Source organism: Ptychodera flava, chromosome 21 (assembly GCF_041260155.1).
Source record: "Ptychodera flava strain L36383 chromosome 21, AS_Pfla_20210202, whole genome shotgun sequence".
Classification (NCBI taxonomy): domain Eukaryota; kingdom Metazoa; phylum Hemichordata; class Enteropneusta; family Ptychoderidae; genus Ptychodera; species Ptychodera flava.
The window spans coordinates 147,476-168,760 of record NC_091948.1 but is presented as its reverse complement, the minus strand read 5'-3'; the positions used below and the strand labels follow the sequence as shown (position 1 = coordinate 168,760).

At 36.5% G+C, this 21,285-nt stretch overlaps 1 protein-coding gene across 1 annotated transcript in view; it reads left to right on the top strand.

Moving 5' to 3' along the window:
• Positions 1 to 21,285, top strand: part of LOC139121015 (ceramide transfer protein-like) — a 60,175-nt gene that overhangs the window by 22,229 nt on the left and 16,661 nt on the right. Inside the window, exons 6-9 of the mRNA XM_070685587.1 lie at positions 7,887 to 8,050; positions 11,784 to 11,876; positions 15,710 to 15,793; positions 18,271 to 18,354. Of these exons, the coding sequence (XP_070541688.1) occupies positions 7,887 to 8,050; positions 11,784 to 11,876; positions 15,710 to 15,793; positions 18,271 to 18,354 (425 nt within the window). The remainder of the gene's footprint in view (positions 1 to 7,886; positions 8,051 to 11,783; positions 11,877 to 15,709; positions 15,794 to 18,270; positions 18,355 to 21,285) is intronic.

Sequence of the window (21,285 nt, the reverse complement as noted above, 5' to 3'; positions counted from 1 at the left end):
AATTATTTTGAAAAAATGTAATGTGACCTCAATGACCTTTGACCTCAAATATACATATTTGTCCAAAACTCAGTAACCACAAATGCTACACCCTTCATATTTGGTATGATGGGACACCTTATGACGCCACATATTGTACCTCATTAATTATGCACATATCTAATTTTGAGTGAGCGAATAGAGCTAGAGGTCTGATTTTTGGTATATAGGGATAACTTAGCAATACAATTTTTTTGACAAAATGTCACGTGACCTTGGTGACCTTTGACCTCAAATATACATATTTGTCCATAACTCAGTAACCACAAGTGCTACACCCTTCATATATGGTATGATGGGACACCTTATGACGCCACATATTGTTCCTCATTAATTATGTGCATATCTAATTTTGAGCGAGCCAATAGAGCTAGAGGTCTGATTTTTGGTATGTAGGGATAACTTAGCAATACAATTTTTTTGACAAAATGTCACGTGACCTCGGTGACCTTTGACCCCAAATATACATATTTGTCCATAACTCAGGAACCACAAGTGCTACACCCTTCATATTTGGTATGATGGGACACCTTATGACGCCACATATTGTACCTCATTCATTATGTGCATATCTAATTTTGAACAAGCCAATAGAAGTAAATGTATGATTTTTAGTATATAGGGATAGACTATAGGATAGAAATTTTTGGACAAAATGTCATGTGACCTCGATAGCCTTTTACCTAAAATACACGATTATGTCAATAAATAAGTAACCACAAGTGCTATGTCCTTTATATTTAGTAGGATGGGAGACCTTATGACAACACATGCTTTACCTCGTTAATTATGCCCATATATAATTGTGGGCAAGCCAATAGAGCTAGAGGTCTGAATTTTGGCATATATGGATTAATTAGCAATACAATATTTTTTTTCAAAATGTCACGTGACCTTGATGACCTTTGACCTTGAATATGCATATATATGCATAACTCAGCAATCACAAGTTCTTTACGCTTCAATTTTGATAGGATAATAGACCTTAAGATGTCACATCTTGTACCTCATTTATTATGCACATATGTATTTCTTGGCTGGCCAATACAGCTAGAGGTTTGATCTTTTTTCCCGATTTAGGACCATAACTTAGACATGCCTCTTGTTTCAAATTGGGAACAATGACATAGACCTATGTGTCCATAGATCTGAACATATACACTTTAGTGATACTTCTTAATGACCTCATTTCCCTGCCCCCTCAAGACTAATACTCCTATTACAAGTGGGGACTATGTCATTGTCAATGACTTGTTCTATCTTAACGATGATATGCAGCTCTTCGAGGAGGAAAACAATCGACTACATAGCTCCTGGCTCACTTTCTGTCTCACGTAAACACGGTATAACAAGAACTGCGCATGTGTAATAACCTTTCCCCTTCTTGAACTTGAACAATGCCTCAACCCGTGCAGAATGGTGACGCGACGCAATGAACTTCGGCAAAAAAATCACCAGGGAATTTTCGGCCAGGTACTCAGATCACCAAACATGACCAGACAGGAAAGTCTATATATATGACTTTAGTTTTGGCGTAACAGTTCTTTCAGCAGTGTCTTTGAACGTCTGGAAACGTGACTTCAAACGGATTAACCATGGCCTGAACGACGAACGCATTTGCACACAATCCTATGGGGACGAACTATCGGCGTACCGCAAATATAGCCCAACTTTAGAATACGATAACTTCAACGGCCAGGGGAACCAGTACTTAGGACAAACATTTTTTAAGCGTTCATACCTTGAACCTTCTAATTAAGAAAAAATCAGACTCCGCGGTTAGATACTTTGTAAGTTAGAGTAATTTTACGATCACGGGACTTTTTCCAAGTCAGTTCAAAAGAATAGTCATAACTTGGTCAAATATGCGTCGATTTTCTCAGTCTTCGGTTTGTTTGAGCTCTGTTCAGTCTGAGCATTCAACACAAGCAATTTCACAAGTTTGAAAGTTTTTTTATGAATTTGGCAACAATAATTTGATGTACACGATATTGTGAGTGAAGTGGGTGTGTCCGAGCCGTCCTGATCGCGGCAACCATGCCACAACTTCAAAGACCAGCGTAGACAAAGAAATAACAATAGGTGTGAAAGGGATTATAGGGCTGTCCTGTATCCTTCTATTTTTTACATCCATGGTTACAGCAACACAAAGGTTGGCTAGTCGCTTCTGTAACATGTAATTTTTATCTTCACAATTATTTATGTAAAATAACTGTTTTCATAACTCTTTGTGTAACTTCACACAAAATATCCAGTGCTTTTGTCACAGAGTGCTGCATTTCAGTAGTTTGGGTTAATCTGAACGCCAACTGAAAGTGAACAATGAAATTGATCAAAATGTTATCACACTTTTCTAACTGGTTATAAAGTTGTTTCAAATTTTACTACAGAACCAGTTCTTGCACTTACAAGTTACAAGTAAGCTGAGGCAATATGACATTAAACTGGTCCAATAATCATTTTCATTCAAGACAATACATTACGAGGTCCAAACAACAGATGGATGATAGTGTGGTTTCATAGTAGGCTTCGACTGTATTTGTTTCAATATAGCAATATAGCCAGACAGCCGATAGGAACTGATTATTGTGTGTATACTGTATGTGTGGTTTTCTGGAGAAAAAAAAACTAAATGGCTGAAAATATTTGACCAGTGGTAAAATAATTAGGTCTCTTTTGAACTTTAATGTTTTTAGGCAAACCACTTCAAGGAATACCAAGGCAAAGACAAAGAGTACAGCTTGACTCTGACTCAGCTGCTATATAATCTAACATTAAGCGGTAAAGCAATATTATACAATTGTCTGTATCTAAAGTCTACCAAGCAGTATAGTCTCTGTATGTGTGTTTTATGATGGGTCAATTATACAGTCCTTTGATCAGTGCCACTACGGTGGCAAAGTCATTAACACGTTCTCAAAGCAATTGCACAAGTGTGATAACCTTTGTATCAATTTCATTTTCAGCTGGCTTTCAGTGTAAAGAAATATGCGGTTTAACTATAAGAAGGTGCTATATGTACTAACTAACATTATGCAAAGTGCACAGTGTTTAGCTCTGCTGTCAGCAACGCAGAGCTTATCAAATAGGTTGATTTTCCGTCGTCATCCGTCGTCCGTCAACAATTGCCTTCTCCTTTGAAACCGCAAGTCCTATTGCTTTGAAATTTTATATGCAGTTCACTTGGGGTTCAAATCGTGGTGAAATTTGCATATTTGTATTTTTGGGGCATTTTTTGCTGTTTTTGGTAGAAAAATCTTCTCTGAAACCGCTTTTCTGATTGCTTTGAAATTTGATATGCAGTTTATTTAGGGTGACCTCAGTCATTGCATATTTGTATTTTTAAGGCAATTTTTGTCGTTTTTGGTAAAAAAATCTTTAAAAATCTTCTTCAAAACTACCAGTCAGATAGCTTTGATGTTTGGTACATAGGTCCGTAGGGATGATCCATTTCAGATTTGTTCAAATTGTGCAGAAATATGCAAATTTGCGTTTTTAAGGCAATTTTTGCCATTTTTGGTCCAAAAATGTGTTTCTCAAAAAGTACTGGTCTGATAGCTTTGAAATTTGGTTTACAGGTTTCTATAGATGAACTAAGTAATATATTGAATTTCTGATGAAATCTGTAAATCTGTATTTTTGGGGGAAATTTTTGCCATTTTTGGTCAAAAAATGTGTATTTCCAAAACTATTCATCTGATGGCTTTGAAATTTGGTACACAGGTTTCTACAGATGAACTAAATGATTTTTTTTTGAAATTATGATGAAATCTGCAATTTTGTATTTTTGGGGGCAACATTGTGAGAAAATTTCCACATGGAGAAAATTATGAACTATATTTGTTGGAGACCACATTTTTGCCATTTTGCCATTGTGCCATTTTTTGCTATTTTTAGTCAAAAAATATCATTCTCAAAAAACTACTGGTCAGATAGGTGTGGTTGACATGTTCTCGGGGGTGATCCAATGTGATATATTGAAATAATAATAATAATAATAATAGTCTTTGTTTCGAGAACAAGCTCATAAAATGTCCACTAGACTGAAACAACAAAACAGAACAAAAAGGTACAATATACATGATAAAATAAGAATTCTATTAAAACGTCTTAAAAACAGTCGTTGATAACTCTTCTACAAAAAGCACTTTTTTTAAATACATCAAAAGATAAAACTGATTTAATCAGGATATTATCACTTTCATTCAACCTACAATAAAATCTCGATCGAGTGGTGCGTTGTTTGCTGTCAAAAGTCATAATACAGTTGTTTACAAAAGTTTGAGAGATGCTTATACGCCGTCTTATGCCAAACAAAATTCTAAAAGCCTTGTTATAAGATCTCGTATTTCATTAATACTTTTCATATTATTATAAAAACACTCCACAAGTGAGCACAGTACATTGCAGAACAATATGCCTTAAACAGATAGACTTTTACGGCGAATGAACAATTGTAGAAATTATGAATTAAAGAATTAGCACTGGCGTAAAAAGTTTTCATTTGCCATTTGATGACATCACCATCATTGGCCAAATAGTTGAGAACAACTCCAAGGTATGTATGGCTTCTTACAAATGCAAGGGATACATCATCAAGATAGACATGAGGAATTTTAGTTATATTGCAACAATTAGGCAGAACACAAAGACACTTTGATTTACTTGCATTAAAAAGAATGTCATGTGACCTAGCATAGTGTCTACAGGTTTTAAAACACTGTTCAAGCTTTTTACAGAAGGGCAAATTAAAACAATATCATCAGCATAAAATAAATGGTTGATGCATTTGCCTGATATATGACATCCTTTATTATTCATACAAAGAGAATCACTTAGTTTGATATTATGATGAAATCTTCAATTGTGTATTTTTGCAGCTATTTAGCCACTTTTTTCTGGCCATTGAAATGAGCTATCAAAGATTTCCACCTTCTTTATCAAAATGTGTCAAAAATAGTTATTCTCTACATAAACACAGCGGAGCTATATCGGCCGTTAGGTCGGTTGTTGATCACTTCTACAATACAACTGAACATATTTTGAAAACACTGTAGTGAGTGCAACTCCTTGTATTAAAGAGTCACAATTCTGCTTTTAGCAGAATAATAATACAAAATAACAATGCTGTAAATATGTGAATATGCTACAACTCTGTGTAACTATTTTATTGTGTTGCATTAGTTCAGCTCTTCTGACATGCATGCTGTATCATCTTCTTAAGATGGATGTTTAGATCCAATACTGTACTGAAAACAATTGCATAGGATATTTTACTAGTGGTTCACTAGCATGTGATGATCATCATATGATGTAAAAAACTAGAAAAATTACATTTTGAAGTTCCAAAATGGTTCAGAATTGACCTTTATATTTCAGCAATTTAACTTTCTAGAAAATTGCGTACCCACTTTATTTGAAGATTTGATAATCATTGGGAACACAGGAATGATTCTAATTAAAATAAACATATTTATTTTACTGAATAAATGCAATTTTGGTAAATACCTCATTGCATACTGTTGTGAGAGCGAAACACAAAATATGAAACGTCATACAAAGTTGATTATTCATGTATGCATTGTTTGGTGCACGGCAAATACTACAAAACTGCTAGGGTAGTGTGGATATGGCCTACATGGGCAAACAGTCAGAAGGGTTTTTTCTTCGCAAAAAAAAGTAAGGAAGCAGCAAAAACTGGCTGAACACTGACATATCCACATTGGCAAGTTCCTTGTTATGACTACCTTCAACAACTGATGACTACCAGCTGAAGGCTAGGCTGGAGTACTAGCTCTGAAGGTTGAGGCAAAACGTTCAAGCTGCATTGACAGACCAAAATGTCACAAGCAGCTGTTGACAGTTGAACATGTCAATGTAGCGAGGTTTTTAAGCAATTATAAATCAGTTGAATTATATCATAGACCCTTGAGAAAACAACAGTCTATCAGCAAGGTTTGGAGGTGTCACCTCTGCCCATCTGCCATATTGCTTGGTCTCTGTTCAGTCTCAGTGATATCCTGGGCACATGCATTTTGAACTGTAAAGTCTAAAGTTACAATTTTGATTCTCAGTCAATAGAGCTAACAAACACTGAAATCCTTTCCCATTTCTTGATACTTTGGAATCCTCAGATATAATTGGTATGTTTTTTTTGGAAAACTAACGAAAAACTGCATTTGAAAATTTCAACCTGAGTCTCATAGACCTCCATCAATCATATAACATACCCTAATTTACGAAATATTGACCGTACCAGATAGCTGCAGATCATCTGCAGTGCACGGCGGATAGGAAAAGGTAACTGAACTGGACTAAGCTGTAAATATAGGTTGTGGATACCTCTCTGTTTGATATTAAATGTAATGAAAATAATTTGCAAAAGGGAGAGAATTGTGTAAAAATTGAAGCTTGTGACAAATATTGTAGAAACGCTGTGTAATGTGATAAGCAAACTAGTATGCTGTATGACTGATTCAGTGATTGTCTACGTACCTGATCTGGACTCTCAAATATATAGTGCTTGCATACGTTGCTGATGTATGGGTGAGAAAATCAATGAAACAATCATTTGCAGATTGGTCTTTTACCATATCTATTCACTTATTTACCGGTATTTCTGAAACATGTAGCGATCAAAGTGAGGCAAATGTAAAGTTTTACGATGAATTATTTATTGTTTATGTGAAATTCTACCATTGTGTCTACTCTTGGAAAAAGCCATCAATTTTGATGGTGTTGGTGCACAACAGAAAATGGCAATGTTTTTATTTGGAAGTTTGTTACAAAACAGCTTATGAAGTTTGTTACAAAACAGCTTTTCTAGATGGCCAAAATGCATCAAAATTAATGTGTTTGTGCGCTTGGAGTGGTGAGAGGTTTTATATAAGTGAAGTAGTTCAATGGTTTGGTCCATTTGCTTTAGCTTTAGATAAAATAATGCACAATTTTGGCCAAAAGTTGTTACCCTACTCATTTGAGTATAACCCCCTAGTTTGTCAACAAAAAACTGCAGTTGTACTAGGGGAGGGTCTCATACTCAAGCAACACCATATTACTGCCACATGTGCTTAATTTATGGTAATTTATGCATGATTATTAAATACCATGTGAACTTTCAATTTCTTTCAAAATCCAATCGCTTCCAAAATAAATATACAAAAGACATAAAAAAATTACCTACAAGATTGATGTTCTTACAATCTCATGAACTGACATACCATGATCACATTAATACTGAGTTGCTGATCAACAGCAAAGTGTGAACTGTCAACGGGTATGCATTGGCTGCATATAAAAGTATAAAAGTAACTTAATTTTCCAGTATGAAATGGTCAGCATCTTGTGAAAACAACAATATCACAGTCAAAGTTGTTATAGTCAGCGGTAAAATCTCTTCACAGACTAACTGCTTCAAACGAATGAAATTGTATGTTTAAAAGATGAAAACGGATATTGTGAATGTGTAGGTAAAGCTGATAGAGGGTCATAGAATAACAGAGCTACTGGAAAGACATGCCATTTTCCATATGATGCTGTTATTAGAACCACAATTTCTCATTGTTTAAACATCTTTAAATAATTTGTTTTGATCAGAAAAGTAATTTTACCATCTGTAACGACAACCTTTCTGTATTTGAGCGAAACTAGGCTAGGGACTTAAGGATGTACAGCATTTTCAAAAGTCCTCTGAAATCAGTGGAGGGGCTTATACACAAGCACAGGCTTATACTCAGCTGAGTATGGTATGCCTCCTACTTGAACATACTGATTCATGTCTTCCAATCAAATATGCATCACTACTTTTCAAAATCTGAATTTTGTGTTTCTGTGTTCCTCATTTGCAGGATTTTCCTTCCCAGGCAGCACCATGACTTCAGAAATGGGTGTGGACTTCAAAGGAGAAGCATTCACCTTCAAAGCCACGACAGCTGGTATCATAGCAACACTCTCGCACTGTATTGATCTTATGAGACAGAGAGAAGACCAGTGGCAGAGAAGATTTGAAAAGGTCAGTTAAAGATAATGCAAACCAAATACAGTGCAATGGTTTTGCCCAAAACCATCGTTTTCAGACTTTGTCACAGGACATGGACAAGGTTTTCCATTCTCACTGAGTTAATTGGAAAACTGTATGCGCCTCTAAAGTACAAGACTCACCATATCAACAATAGAAGTCAGAGATCACCATGCAAATTTTATACAAGGGAAACTAAGTTACATAACATTTACCAATATTTGAAATCCAAAATGGCCGTTATCCCTGTGCTACCTCCCTGAGAATAAACAGTCGAACAACTGGGACAGAAAATTTTCCTAAACAATGGCCCTACGCAGTCAGAAAACACTATTTGATTCTGGGGTATTTTCAAAAGCTTAGCAGACATCAGCAGCCGATGGTCGCTAGGGAGGTGAACAGAATGAAACCATTGTGACAAAAACGAGAAGGACATGACGGCGACCTCAGTCAGAGGCAGCTACATACAACGTGCAGAACTGCTGTGCCTGGCATGTCCGAGTACAACTTCCAAGTCAGCGGATATGAAAATTGCACCGTGACTGCATCTTGTCCGCCAAGTTGCGGGGTAAAACAAGTTCTGAAAAAACGAGGAAACTGCGTAGGAATGGTTTGTTGAATTTTCAGGGTTAGTGTTTGACAATGAGAAGTTTTTTCTGTACCACATACGAAGTGTCAGGCGGCCAGACAGGACAATATATTTACATCCGGCAGGCGATCAGACATTCCAAAGAAGGACAATTTCAAGAAGCCTGAGAAAACATCAGGACATGACTTGCCATGAATGCACCGCAAGCAGCCGCTGATATGAGTCAGTTCCATTTGATAAAAACATCCTTGAGAAATAATGTAATGTACCAGTACACTTTCTTAGTACTCTGTGATTAGAGAACTGAAAGCACTTGATGACTGAGGCAGAGAATATCTTGAAGTTACCCTGTAAATGATTTACTTGTGATACAGAAGTCACATAAGTGTGAATCACTCAGGAAATAAAGTTTATTGTGACCGTTACAAGTAATAAAGAAAGTAGTTTGTTCCGTAAAAGTTGTTCTTAACTTGTTTTGCCATTTTTTGTTCCAGTACTGTAGCAGCTGATAGGACCGGCCTGAGTATATTATTTGTGAATGTGACTTTCACTAAATATTCAACTGTCAGTTGTCTAAAATCACAAATGCCGAATACATGTAAATTTGGATGGCTAGTTCTGGCTAATCAATTTTGGTCTCAATTAGCCAGAATGGCTAACAGGTAATTTTAGCCAGAGGAAACACTGAGATGTTCAACACAGCTTGTCATGATTGTTTGGTCGAATTATTAGAGATGGAGAAAGTTCCTATTTCCATTGGTGGTTGAATGGATAAGGGTAAAATGAATTATGTGTTGAGTTAAGATACTGTACAGAGATTACCCTGGCTCAAGAACTGCATGAGATAAAATCTCACATGAAAAAAAAAACAGTGGGAGAATTTCAAGGTCTGTGGAACCTAACTTTCCCTGATTTTCTGCAAATTGGACAATTTGCATAACAATACACTCTGTGTGACAGTTTTCGGACAACCTCAGTTTTTCGGACATTTAATGACGTGCTGTTTGTTGTACTCACTTCTCTCTGTATTGATAGTGTTTTAAAAGTCAAATTAAGTCAGGTGACGCTGCTGTCCCGTTTTGGATAGTTTTTTTTTGGTAGAAGCTATTTCGGGCTACAAACTTGGCGAAGTTAGCCCCACCCTACGATACAAGGTGTCGAACACTACACAGAGACAGCCCATGTTTGATATCTGAGCGCTATTCACGTCAGAATATAGTTGCGTCGTCCATGGATTAAATGTAATTAATTATCACGAAATATTTCCATGTAGTTCTAAACACACTGAAATTGAAAATCTGGGTTTCGAAGTTTCAAAATATCAGTATTTTGCCCCTATATAATCATATTCCAAATACGACGTCCGATTAGATTACTGCCATATCAGTCTGATTACTACGCACTCAACATGGGTCAAAAATTTGGCAACTTTGACCCCCCTAAATGCCACTTCTGTCGGTGTTAACAGTTTGAGGATAAACACAATAAAGTTTTGAAAGGTATGATAATAAGATTTCGTAGTGCTTGTCATTTATGAAATGGCTTTGGGCGAAATTCACTACCCTGTCCGAAAACTGTCACACTGAGTGTAGTTGTAATCGGAGGCGATCGAATCCATACTTTCTAGTGTGGGAGTAACAGAAGTACAGTGGTCTAGAGTAGTGCATTTACGTTTTTTCTTCGCACTACCACTCGTACTTGACACAAATTCCTTCGAAAGCGCCATTTTGAGCGATGACAACACGGTGTACATCAGCAATGAACACTTGCTGTATCGACTCCAATGATTTGTCAATGAACGCAAAACTTCCTGTTTGCAACAATCACAAACGCTGTTTGAAACGGGTAACTCTGAAACAGGTTCTTGGTATAGCACTCTCTACGGCGACACAATGAGTGGTTCTAACCTGCCAAATACATTACTGATACGCGATGAATTTAGATCACGTAAATGTATCATATATGTGCCATTTGCATTATCGGCGCGACTTTTTTGCCCAATTGATTTTTCTGAATGTGATTTTTCTGATTTTTGAGCGTGAATATCGCGTTATCGCGCCCCAAAGTGATCCCTGCTGTATGGTGGTCGAATTAATAGAGAGGTTGAATTAATAGGGTTTTAGTGTACATTTTGGTAATACCAGTATACTTAAGAATTCTACATATGTTTGAATGACAGTAATGTCACCAAATTTGTCCTATATTTAGTTCACAGATTTGCACCTTACAAGGTGCTCAGTTCATAATTGTAACACCACTGTTGGGAGATTGATCTATCGTGCATGCTGATTACATTGTGCACTTGTTCATATTTTGACGAAATTTTAGACACTGGTTGTAAGTTACAGTACCGGAGACTTGAATCAATATTTTCAGGATTTTCTTTCCAAATGTAAAGTAATGTAATGTAAAATCATGTAGTTCTACTTATTGAGAGTTGTACCTCTGCTTGGTTTTACACTTATGAAAAATTGTGAGGATAATTTCAATGTACAAATTTTATCATGGTAGCATGCCAGAATATGGTGACCAATCATAAAATATTTCAGATATTATTTGTTATAACAATATACATGTAGCTAGTGATAAACCTGATCCTTCCCTGCCAACACTGCCATTAAGTTTATTATTCAGGCAAATATTATGTAACAAAAGCATAATGGTTCTAATAGGGCCCAGGTACAATGGCAGTTAGAATTTGATTTATTCCCAGTGTTTTCATGTGACTCCAAGATCAGCATTGGGTTGATACATGCCAACACGTACTAAATTTATATTGTTATGTAGATGTAATGTAGAGCCTAGTGCTAAGAGTGAAATATTGTGATATCTTGTGAAATGAAAAATACATGTAAAATCACTGATATAAAGATTGTATGGACTTCTTAATCACCTAATGAACTGTTGGAATGCTTGAATTTCATTTGGTATGTGGCAGACCATGAGAATGTATTGTTTAAAGATATGAATGATTTCCCCAAATTTGAAAAATGCAAATTAAAAAATAGCATGTTTTTGTTACATGAGGAATAGCAGAGCTTGACCAAATTGGTCTATGGATTGCATGATGATTAAATGTTTTTTTTAAAAGAAGAATGGAATGATTAGCTTTTGTTCTTTTTATCAAATTGATGTCAGGAACAAGAGAGAAGGAAACGTGCTGAGGAAAGCTACAGAAATGCAATGGCCGAGTTGAAACGGAAAACAAACCTTGGTGGTCCAGACTATGAGGTGAGGTATTTCAAATCACTAAATGAAATTTTAAAAATATATTGTTCACAGGTATAGCTTAATGCAGCATTAGACTAATCCTGGTTAAAGTGGCAACACCAACTTACAATACCTTTGACACTCTACTGTTTGAAAAGACAATTCAGTGTTCCTGTGTCTGTCTCTTTGGGTAGTTTGTCACTATAGTTACAAATATGTACCACTGTAGGGGCCTCCACTGGACAATTTTCACCTGAAGTTTGCTGCTCTGATTCACTTGAAAGAAATGGTCAAGAAGCATCAGTATTGTGTCAGTTCTGTAAGCCAAGTTGGTAGGCAAGGTATAAGATATGTACAGTACATTTGAACATTTCTTCATTCAGTAGTTCCTTAATTGATGCTGTATACACCTATGATGATTCTAGTGTAACTGGAGAACTAGAAATTTCTATCTAACTAAATGGATCAGCTTGATCAATGTGGACGTGGTACTTCCTAATGGATCAGCTTGATCAATGTGGACGTGGTACTTCCATCTGTCCACCTATCATTCATCCTTAATTGCTGATCAGACAGACTTGTACATTTTACCTGTGAAGGCAACGTTTGTGTTGTTAAAATGTTGCATAAAGTACAGATCTATGAAGACTGAATCATTTGCTGGGTAGTGTGGCCCTTCTTCCAAATGTGGATATACCTTATCAAAATGAATTGGCAACAATCAAAACTAATTGGATAGCATCTGTGCCCTTGGATCCCTTTTGTGCCATTTTCAGATTAAAGCCATGCCTAATACTCAGACTAGTATGGTATTTCCTTTGAGTGTGCAAATTTGATCACAGTCCCTGGTTTGGCGATACAAAATGTCAGTTATACAAGGGGAGGGGCTCATACTGGAGCAACCTCACATTATAAGCCATGACTGCTTAATTTATGCCAATTTATGCGTGGTTATTGAACACCACTTGAACTTTCAATCATATTCAAAAATCGACTGACATCAAGACATTATAAGGGACAAAAATGACATTCTCACGATCTTCACAAACTGGCATGAACTGATAGACAACTGTGGCCAAAAGACAGCAAACCTCAGCAAGGATTTCCCTGCTTAGTTGACACAGTATTTACATCACTTTTTCAAATCAAACTGATCACACAATCCCTGGATATGTAAGTGACATTTTGGTGAAATTTCTGCTTGAATCATATCTTGAAATAAAAAGTAAACTTGGAAGACATCATGTATGCTGTCGATCAACAGTGCTGTAAAGTGTGAACAGCATGCATTGGCTGCATGTAAAAGCAACACCCTTTCACATATCAGATGGTCAGCATCTTGTGAAAACAACAGCATAGCAGTGAAAATTGGAATAGTCACCGGTAAAAACTCGTCACATATGGAATGATATTTGCTTCAAACAAATGAATTTGCATGTTCAGAGGATGAAAACCAATATGGTGACCATGAATGAAAAAGACAATGGTGGATATGACTGCTCAGTGGGACTATTGTAGTTAGGTAACTTGGGATGGAAGGTCACAGAATCATGACTGTACTTGAAAAGCGTGCAATTATCCGTATGATGCTGTCACGGGAACTTCAATGTTCCATTCTTTAACATCTTTTAGAAGTTTCTTTGATCTGAAAAATAATTTTATCAACTTTATCGACCAATCACACTCCCCTAACCTTTCTATATTTGAGTTAAACTAGGATAGGGGCTCATACACGGATGTACAGCTTTTTTAAAAATCCTCTGAAATCAGTGGAGGGGCTTACACACAAGCAAAGGCTTATACTCAGCTGAGTATGGTGTAACTTGCATTCAAAATACATACATACATGTTCTGGAAACTATTCTAACTGACCATGAAAGTACATGTACATACCTAGTACTATGTGAAGTCCTTTCACTTGTCAAGGAAACCTACCAAATAAAAATCAAACACTTCAAAATAGGGTTAGAGCTACACAAAATAGTGAATTCAGTGCAGATATGCGTGAGGTGATAGATTTTGATTTGATTCAAATAAATAAAATAATAGAATGAAATGAAGGGTGTATCATTCCAGATGTTCTGTCAGTTCTTTTCTAGTGTATCAGTGAAAGTGGAGAATTTTATGAATTAAACCAAGACTGATTATTATTATAGATTTGGGTATGTTGTTTAAGATGAGTGACAAGTGTAGACCATTATGAAAATTTTACCATGATGTTGTATTGGCCACCTGTTTTATCCATTCGGACTCTTTTATACGTTTTAGCAGCCTGGTGCTTACGATGCACTCAAGGGTGTCAGTTTTACTGTTAGGTGTCTGTATAACCTTATTATGAGTGTTTGTGTCTGTACACGAAACTTGTTCAGTGTTTGACAAAAAACAGATGTTAAGTCTTGATTCGATTGTCAATTTCAAATTAACTAAAACTTTCTCAGCTTTAAAAAAAATGTGATAAATTTTGAGAATTTGCATTTACCAACATGACAGCTTTGGACAAAGTTGAAAGATTGGACAGTATCTAATGATGGTTTAGTGACAGAAACCTGGAAATAAACCATTTAGGAAGATATCACAGTCCATCAATGTAACATAGACAGCTGGTTCACTGATTACATAATATATTTATGAATCACACTGAATCATGTCAAAGTATCATCAGACTTCAAAGAAAGATGTCACCTTGTTAATTCTATCAGTGAGATTGACGATATAGAATTTTATCAACACTATGTACTTCTTTGAAGTAAACCATGGGTGAGTTATTGAAGCCCAAACTTGAATGGATACCCCTGTGTTTTTACATGTAAAGTCCCAAGTAGCTCTTAAAGGATTTTTTAATTCGGTCTGAATACCAAAAAAGATATCCCCAGCAGAATTTGTGAAAGAGACATATTAGCATGTCAGACAAAAATCCCATGGCAAGGTTTGTGACAGGGTTGTCAAATACCTGGTAACTTGCTTCAAGTTCTGTTCAGGAATCATATAAAAATACTTCAGATATTGTGTTTTCTGGTTTAACACATGTTGTCCACAATGCCTGTCACTGACTAGTTTTAATATTCAAAGACACTCAAATTGTAGACCGCAAACAAAGTTTTTTACGATAGTCCCACTTATATAACTCCCTACATGCTTTCCCTCATTTCCGTCAAAGCAATAACTCCTCCCCAAAATGTTCTTTGGCAGTTCCAACCAGGTTACACTCTGTAAATGACACTTTATACAAAATATGGCTGAGTCAATCAAAAATTCCAGTTTCCTAGATACTCTAAGATTGTAAAGACAGAATCATAATGCTAATAGCATGCAAATTTGATCTGTATATGATTTGCATTCTGCCGATGACTAACATATTACCGTAGCTCTTCAACGTCAAATTTATCTGTCTCAACAGAATTTTATCTTGGGAAATGTCTTGAAATTCTGTGTGAGCATGTTTTGAACAGATATACTCTCATAAATTTTATATTTTTCCATCCTCGGTGAATTTTATCACATATTGAGAGGCTTGGTTGTAGTGAGTGTGTGATCATGTGTGCTTGTCACCATTCTTTCCCCAATTGAATGTGACTCAGCATAGTTAATGTGTCACAAATGAGGCACAAATATTCAAAACCACCACTTTGTATGCGAATTATTGCCTGAATGCCCAGAAGTGATTCCCTCAATGCTTTTTTGTTGATCAACTGGGCAGATCATAATTGCATGTACACTAGCAAACCAGCCAATAATGAAGACTTTTATGTCATGATTTATTTCTTCCCCTACTTTTAGGGGGATTAGGCTGAATAATGGCATTCTGTGTCAAATTTCTAACCAGTGCTCGACATGTGATTTGTGTTCCTGTACAGGAGGGACCACACAGTGCAATCAATGATGAAGAGTTCTTTGATGCTGTGGAAGCTGCTCTTGATAAACGAGATAAGGAAGAAGAGGTCAGTCAGTGTTTGATTTCAGCTCACTTAAGTCATGATGCCATGAATATAGACAACAGAGACTTAAAATTCAGTCAGTGTTTGATTTCAGCTCACTTAAATCATGATGCCATGAACATATAACTACAGAAACTCAAAATTTAACATCTGCTTGTATATATTTATCTTATATTAGTATGTACCTGTACATGTGTATTTTTTTGTATGTCTGTATTTATCTATGATCTCCATATTTTTGTGTCTATATATCTGTCTGTCTGTCTGTCTGTCTGCCTCTCTCTCTCTCTCTCTCTCTCTCTCTCTCTCTCTCTCTCTTATATAAGGCTGCATTCACAAAAGACAGTTGTGGGGGATTTGAAAATTTGTGGGTACTACAAGGGGAGGGACTTGAAAGTTTTGCTCTGCCTGTAGGGGGACTTGAAAATATTTTGGTTCCCTTTTTTTACGATTCCAAGGTTTGATGGGTAATTCAATGAAATTGTGATAACATTTTAATGTCATTACACTGTTCTAATGTTAGTAAAAATTTAACAAGATCTAGTACATTTTGTCGAATTTCACTACTTTTGTCTCTAAAAATGTATGAATTTCTGTAAAAACAAACAAACAAATAGGCCTAGTATGAGGGCAGAAGCTGCAACAGTTGCAGAAGCTGCAACTGTTGATAATTTTTTCAATATTTCTATGCAGAATATCAAATACAGTTTCTTGCTGTTTCCCTACAGCAACCTGAAACATACAATATTCAGTTTGTAGACAGAAGCCTGCGTATGTGAATATTGGGTGATAATTGAATTAGAGTCCAGACTGTAAGTCATTTGTCAATGATACAAATGCGGGGTACATATTCACATGCTGTGTTGGCAAGCTGAATACTGGAGAGTTTATAACACTCTCTAAGAAGTAGAACAAGAACTCAGTTCTATAAACTGAACAAAATTATTGTCAAAATTATCAAAGTTAATACAGCTACTGCCCTGCTACTGCCTACAGGCAGTGTCACTGTCACTACATACTGGCAGTGACAGAGATAGCTCTGATGTAGTTGAAGAAGAGTTCGAGTCATGTGATGCCCATTACAGTGAAACATATTTGTACACAAGATCAGGCCAGGAAGCAACACATGGAAGACCAGGGGACTTAAAAGTTCTCAGGGATTTTGGAATTCTGGCGTATGGGAATAATAAAATATTAAATTTTCTAAATTTCCACATTCTCATCATTAAATAACACAAAAGTAAAACTTTGTACAGTAAAGACTCAAATTTAAATGAAAAATGTATGACTAAACGAAATTATTTTAATTTTACCAAATTTACCAATATTACACCAAATATTTCAGAGATAAAAACGTTTATTTGATGGAATATTTTAGCCTTCCAGTATTGTGAATTTTGTAAAACTCATAAGTAGCATCCAATATAGCCAAGAATTCACAATTTGCATAATCTCCCATGATCTTCATTTTGCTCTTCAACTGGTTCCATTGACCTGGCCAGATCAAGTTGGATTAACTCAAGTCGGCTTTGACCGACAAATCAAAAAAGTCCACTGATGCGTTTAAAAATGAATCAATTCAAGAATATGCCTCAGGAATATGGCTGTACAAACTGCTATTAACAGGTGGTGTTGAACATCTGTGAGCAGAACTGCCCAATATATGTTTTTATTTTTCTTTGCATGCATCCCTAATAAATATGCGGCTGTATGATAATTGGAAGGGGACTTGAAAATTTTTGGTCATATGGACAGGGGAGGACTTGAAACTTTTTTAGGGTATTGAGGGGGGATCTTAAAAAAAATAGATTTCAATTGTGATTTCTCCAGCTCCCCCCCTCCCCCCAACCATTATTTGTGAATGCAGCCAGAGCTAGGTTACAGTGGATGGAGGGACTTCGCTTATGATACTGAACAGTGTGAGATTGACTTTGTTTGATGTAGACACAGAGTGTCATGCGTGTGTTTTTTTGTCAGAGTGTGTGTATGAAATTTTTTTAGAATTTGTGCATTGTGTATATCAAACACAGGGAACTGCATGTTTGAACATGTGAATAAAATGAACAGACAGTGTATTTGAATAAACTTTTTTTTTTAAATTTTTTCAATGCTAAAGATTCATTCGTACCTTATTGATAAGTTGAACTGTTGTTCATGTGAAGTTTGACTTGCTATCCATTGTTTCCATGAAAATTGCTCCATGATTTTCCTCACACCATGCAGCTGGATACAAGAGGTGTTCAAGGGAATACCAGCTACGTGTTTAGTCTCAAAATAGTTTGTGTTCTGTTACTTCATAAGTTACTACACCTTGACTTGCAAATTTTTTCAAGTTTTATATCTTTGCAATTTGTACAAATATATCATGAAGAGTGTTACTCTGCAGAATTCATGCACAAAAGGAACAGAATAAAAGTTTCTGTTTTTTAATGAGCACATAAGATTCAAAGTGTTAACATGATATCATTGCTTATCTCCAGGTGACAGAACCAGCAAAGCCCATACATACTCCAACACCAGTGGCAGCTAAGATTGAAGGAAGTCAACATTGGTTATCAGAAGAGGTAAGATTTCTTAGAAACAAACACTCCAGAATAATGTGATATGTAATGAGGACAACTTGAACTGTACATGTCCAGGAGTAGAATAGCTCACTTTTTTGGTATTCAGGATTACCAGTGTCACTTTTGATTTACAAATCAAAATATTGGTAGCTCTCTTTACCCAGAGCTGACAGTTTTAGCTGAAACACAAAACAATTATTAGTGTCTCTTTAATGTAGATAGTGTACTGTAATTAGTTTGCAATCCTTCTCCAGTATTGTTCATTTCATTTCATTCCCCTGCAGTGATTTTGGGTAACATTTATTGTCACACAAATTCTGGCCTTAACGTCATGTAACTTTGGTTATCCACTAGTCTAAGAGTGGCTTTATGATTGTTTAAAATGTGTTCTTGTTAATCCAGAAATACAGTCTAGTATTGTGCAGTGTGTACTCAATATTGATACAGGGTGAGCAAATCATCAGTAGCCATTTGGCTAGTAGCTAAAAATATTACTGGCCTAACCTTAGTTTCCACTGGCCTGCCAAAAACTTGTTTAAAGCCCCAACTCCCGTATAAAAGCGCGAGAACCTACGAGAGTGGTCATAATGGTGGGATATTCAAACGTACTCGGTACGCTCTGGACGTCGTCAATAAAAACCATTAATTTAGAAATCTACCGATTAATTTTTTTTTTGGAAATTGAGAGATATGTTTATAAGAATTTGGAGCACAATATACTTGGTTTCTGACGAAATTAAATTTGAAATGACGTCTGGAACCAGGAAAAGGATAAAATATTTGCCGGTAATATCGCCGGTATAACATTCGATGTTCAGTTTGAATCTGCATGATTGACATGATATGCAAATTGCAAATGAGTCATGAGCGATACGTTGTTTACCTTTTACGTACTTAGCGTTGAGTCAACGTACTGTTGAAAGCGCAATCATCGCAATGCGATATGCGTAACTATCGCTTACGCTTAGCTGTTTCCAAAAGTGATATACATTTTCTTTCCCGATCTAAAGCCGTGCATGCCTATGTAACACAAAACAATTAGCCTCCAGAATCCAATGTGCTGACAAAACCGGGATTTTTTTGACGCCTGCTATCGCCTTCGGCATATTCGGTCGTCACTGCTGGGTCACTTATGCTGATCAGACGTCAAGTTGACAAACGTAGCCGGCGGCAGCTGAGGTCACCGTACCAATCAGTCCCATAAGTTGCACTCAAATGTTCGCGCTCGATCCCCATCACAGCTAGCTCCAATTCATTCCTCGCAAAGAAAATTCCTGAGGCTACCTCTAGTGCTCATCAGTGACTGCTATCTTCATAAAGCCAGTTGACATAGTGTGATTATCAGTCTGACTCTGACTACCACGCGTTTGTAATGAACTAGTATCACGACAGCGTGGAGAGTGTAGAAGTGCAAGTGCACTCGATTTTGGCGGGATCGTTCAAAGTAGCGAAATACTAGAACTCACCATTTTATAAGGAGGGATGAACATTGAAATAAATACTCCGAGAGATCATGCGATCACTTTATTCTGACTTTATTTTAGGTGATTAAATATTAACAGGTTTGATTTCTAAAATAAGTATTTTTCAGAAGCCTTTTGAAATAATCATAAGACAACAAATCGACACCACATTTCATTTCGGTCACCATAAAACTTGTAATCGAAGCCGGGGGAATAGTCGTTGGTACCCTCCCATCCGCGACAGCGCCGAGTTCATGAGACAACAAAATTTTGAAAAGGAAACTACAACTACCATCCAAGAACTGTGGAAAACTACGTTTTATAATGGAGACACAGCCCTGCCTCGTTAAACTAAGGTAGAATGTGGAAAGGATTGTTTGTAAGACAAAAGCCCTACAAAATTTGGTAGACAACTCGGCCGTTGAGCATTGTGGTAAATGTCCAACGTCGTCCATTGAAATAACCACACTCGATAAATTTGGACACCTAGTAGGCGAATTTGCTGTTCTTTCAGAACTGTTTTGATTTTTCCCGTTCTTTCCTGAAATGCGGCATTTCTAGGACGGCGTTTGGACAAAACGGTGCTTCATTATCAAGGCAAATACGACTGCAATCAGGACTCCCTGCAAGAGTGATGTACACTATGACTGACTGAGCCGAGGAAAACTCCGATATTAATCCCGTGGCAGAAAAACTACTCGTTGGATTTCTGCATCGTTTACCCGTATACAAAGATGCGGATAACTATTGCCACTGTCATGATATGCATTATTTTGAATCATTCAAAAACGCGCTGAATAAAATGACAAGCGCTTCGTTTTCGGACGAGAAACATATACCATGACGCATGAGATCTAAGGAGTGTCGATAGATACCCTGGCAATGTCATCATGGTTTGTACAAATCCGAGGCGACGCCGCGCCGAACCTCTGCTCCAGTAAGACTTCGAAAAAGTCTATGTTCAAGACAAACCTATGGGGGAAATGAGTGGATGTATCGTATGGAAAGTAAACCGTAAAATTGGGTGAAAATAGTATACGTAAAGTCACCGTGCAGTCAATGTTTACATTATGTGGCGTGCACGTTCTATTTTTGGAGGTGTTCAACCAGCTGTTTTAATTTGCTACTTTTTGTTCACAAAGAAACCATATTAGTTATGTTTTGCTCCGCCCATTTTTATCGATTTTTCTCGGTAGGGCTCTACCGAGAGTTACCGGTTTAATTGGTGAAGTTCACGGTTTTGCTGCCTGCTCTTCACTGTAAAATGAGTGAAAAAAGAAGTGTTTTGTGTGAAGATATTTCTCTGAATTATCCAAACTTTTTGACCAAAAAATGTAGCAAGATACCATATCAATTGATAGTAGAGTGAGCGTAGTGCATGACTGTTCTCATATGTATTGATGTGATATGACTGTAATGTGATACTTGTGATTTGTTACTAACTCCAAGTTGTGACTTTATATCTCGG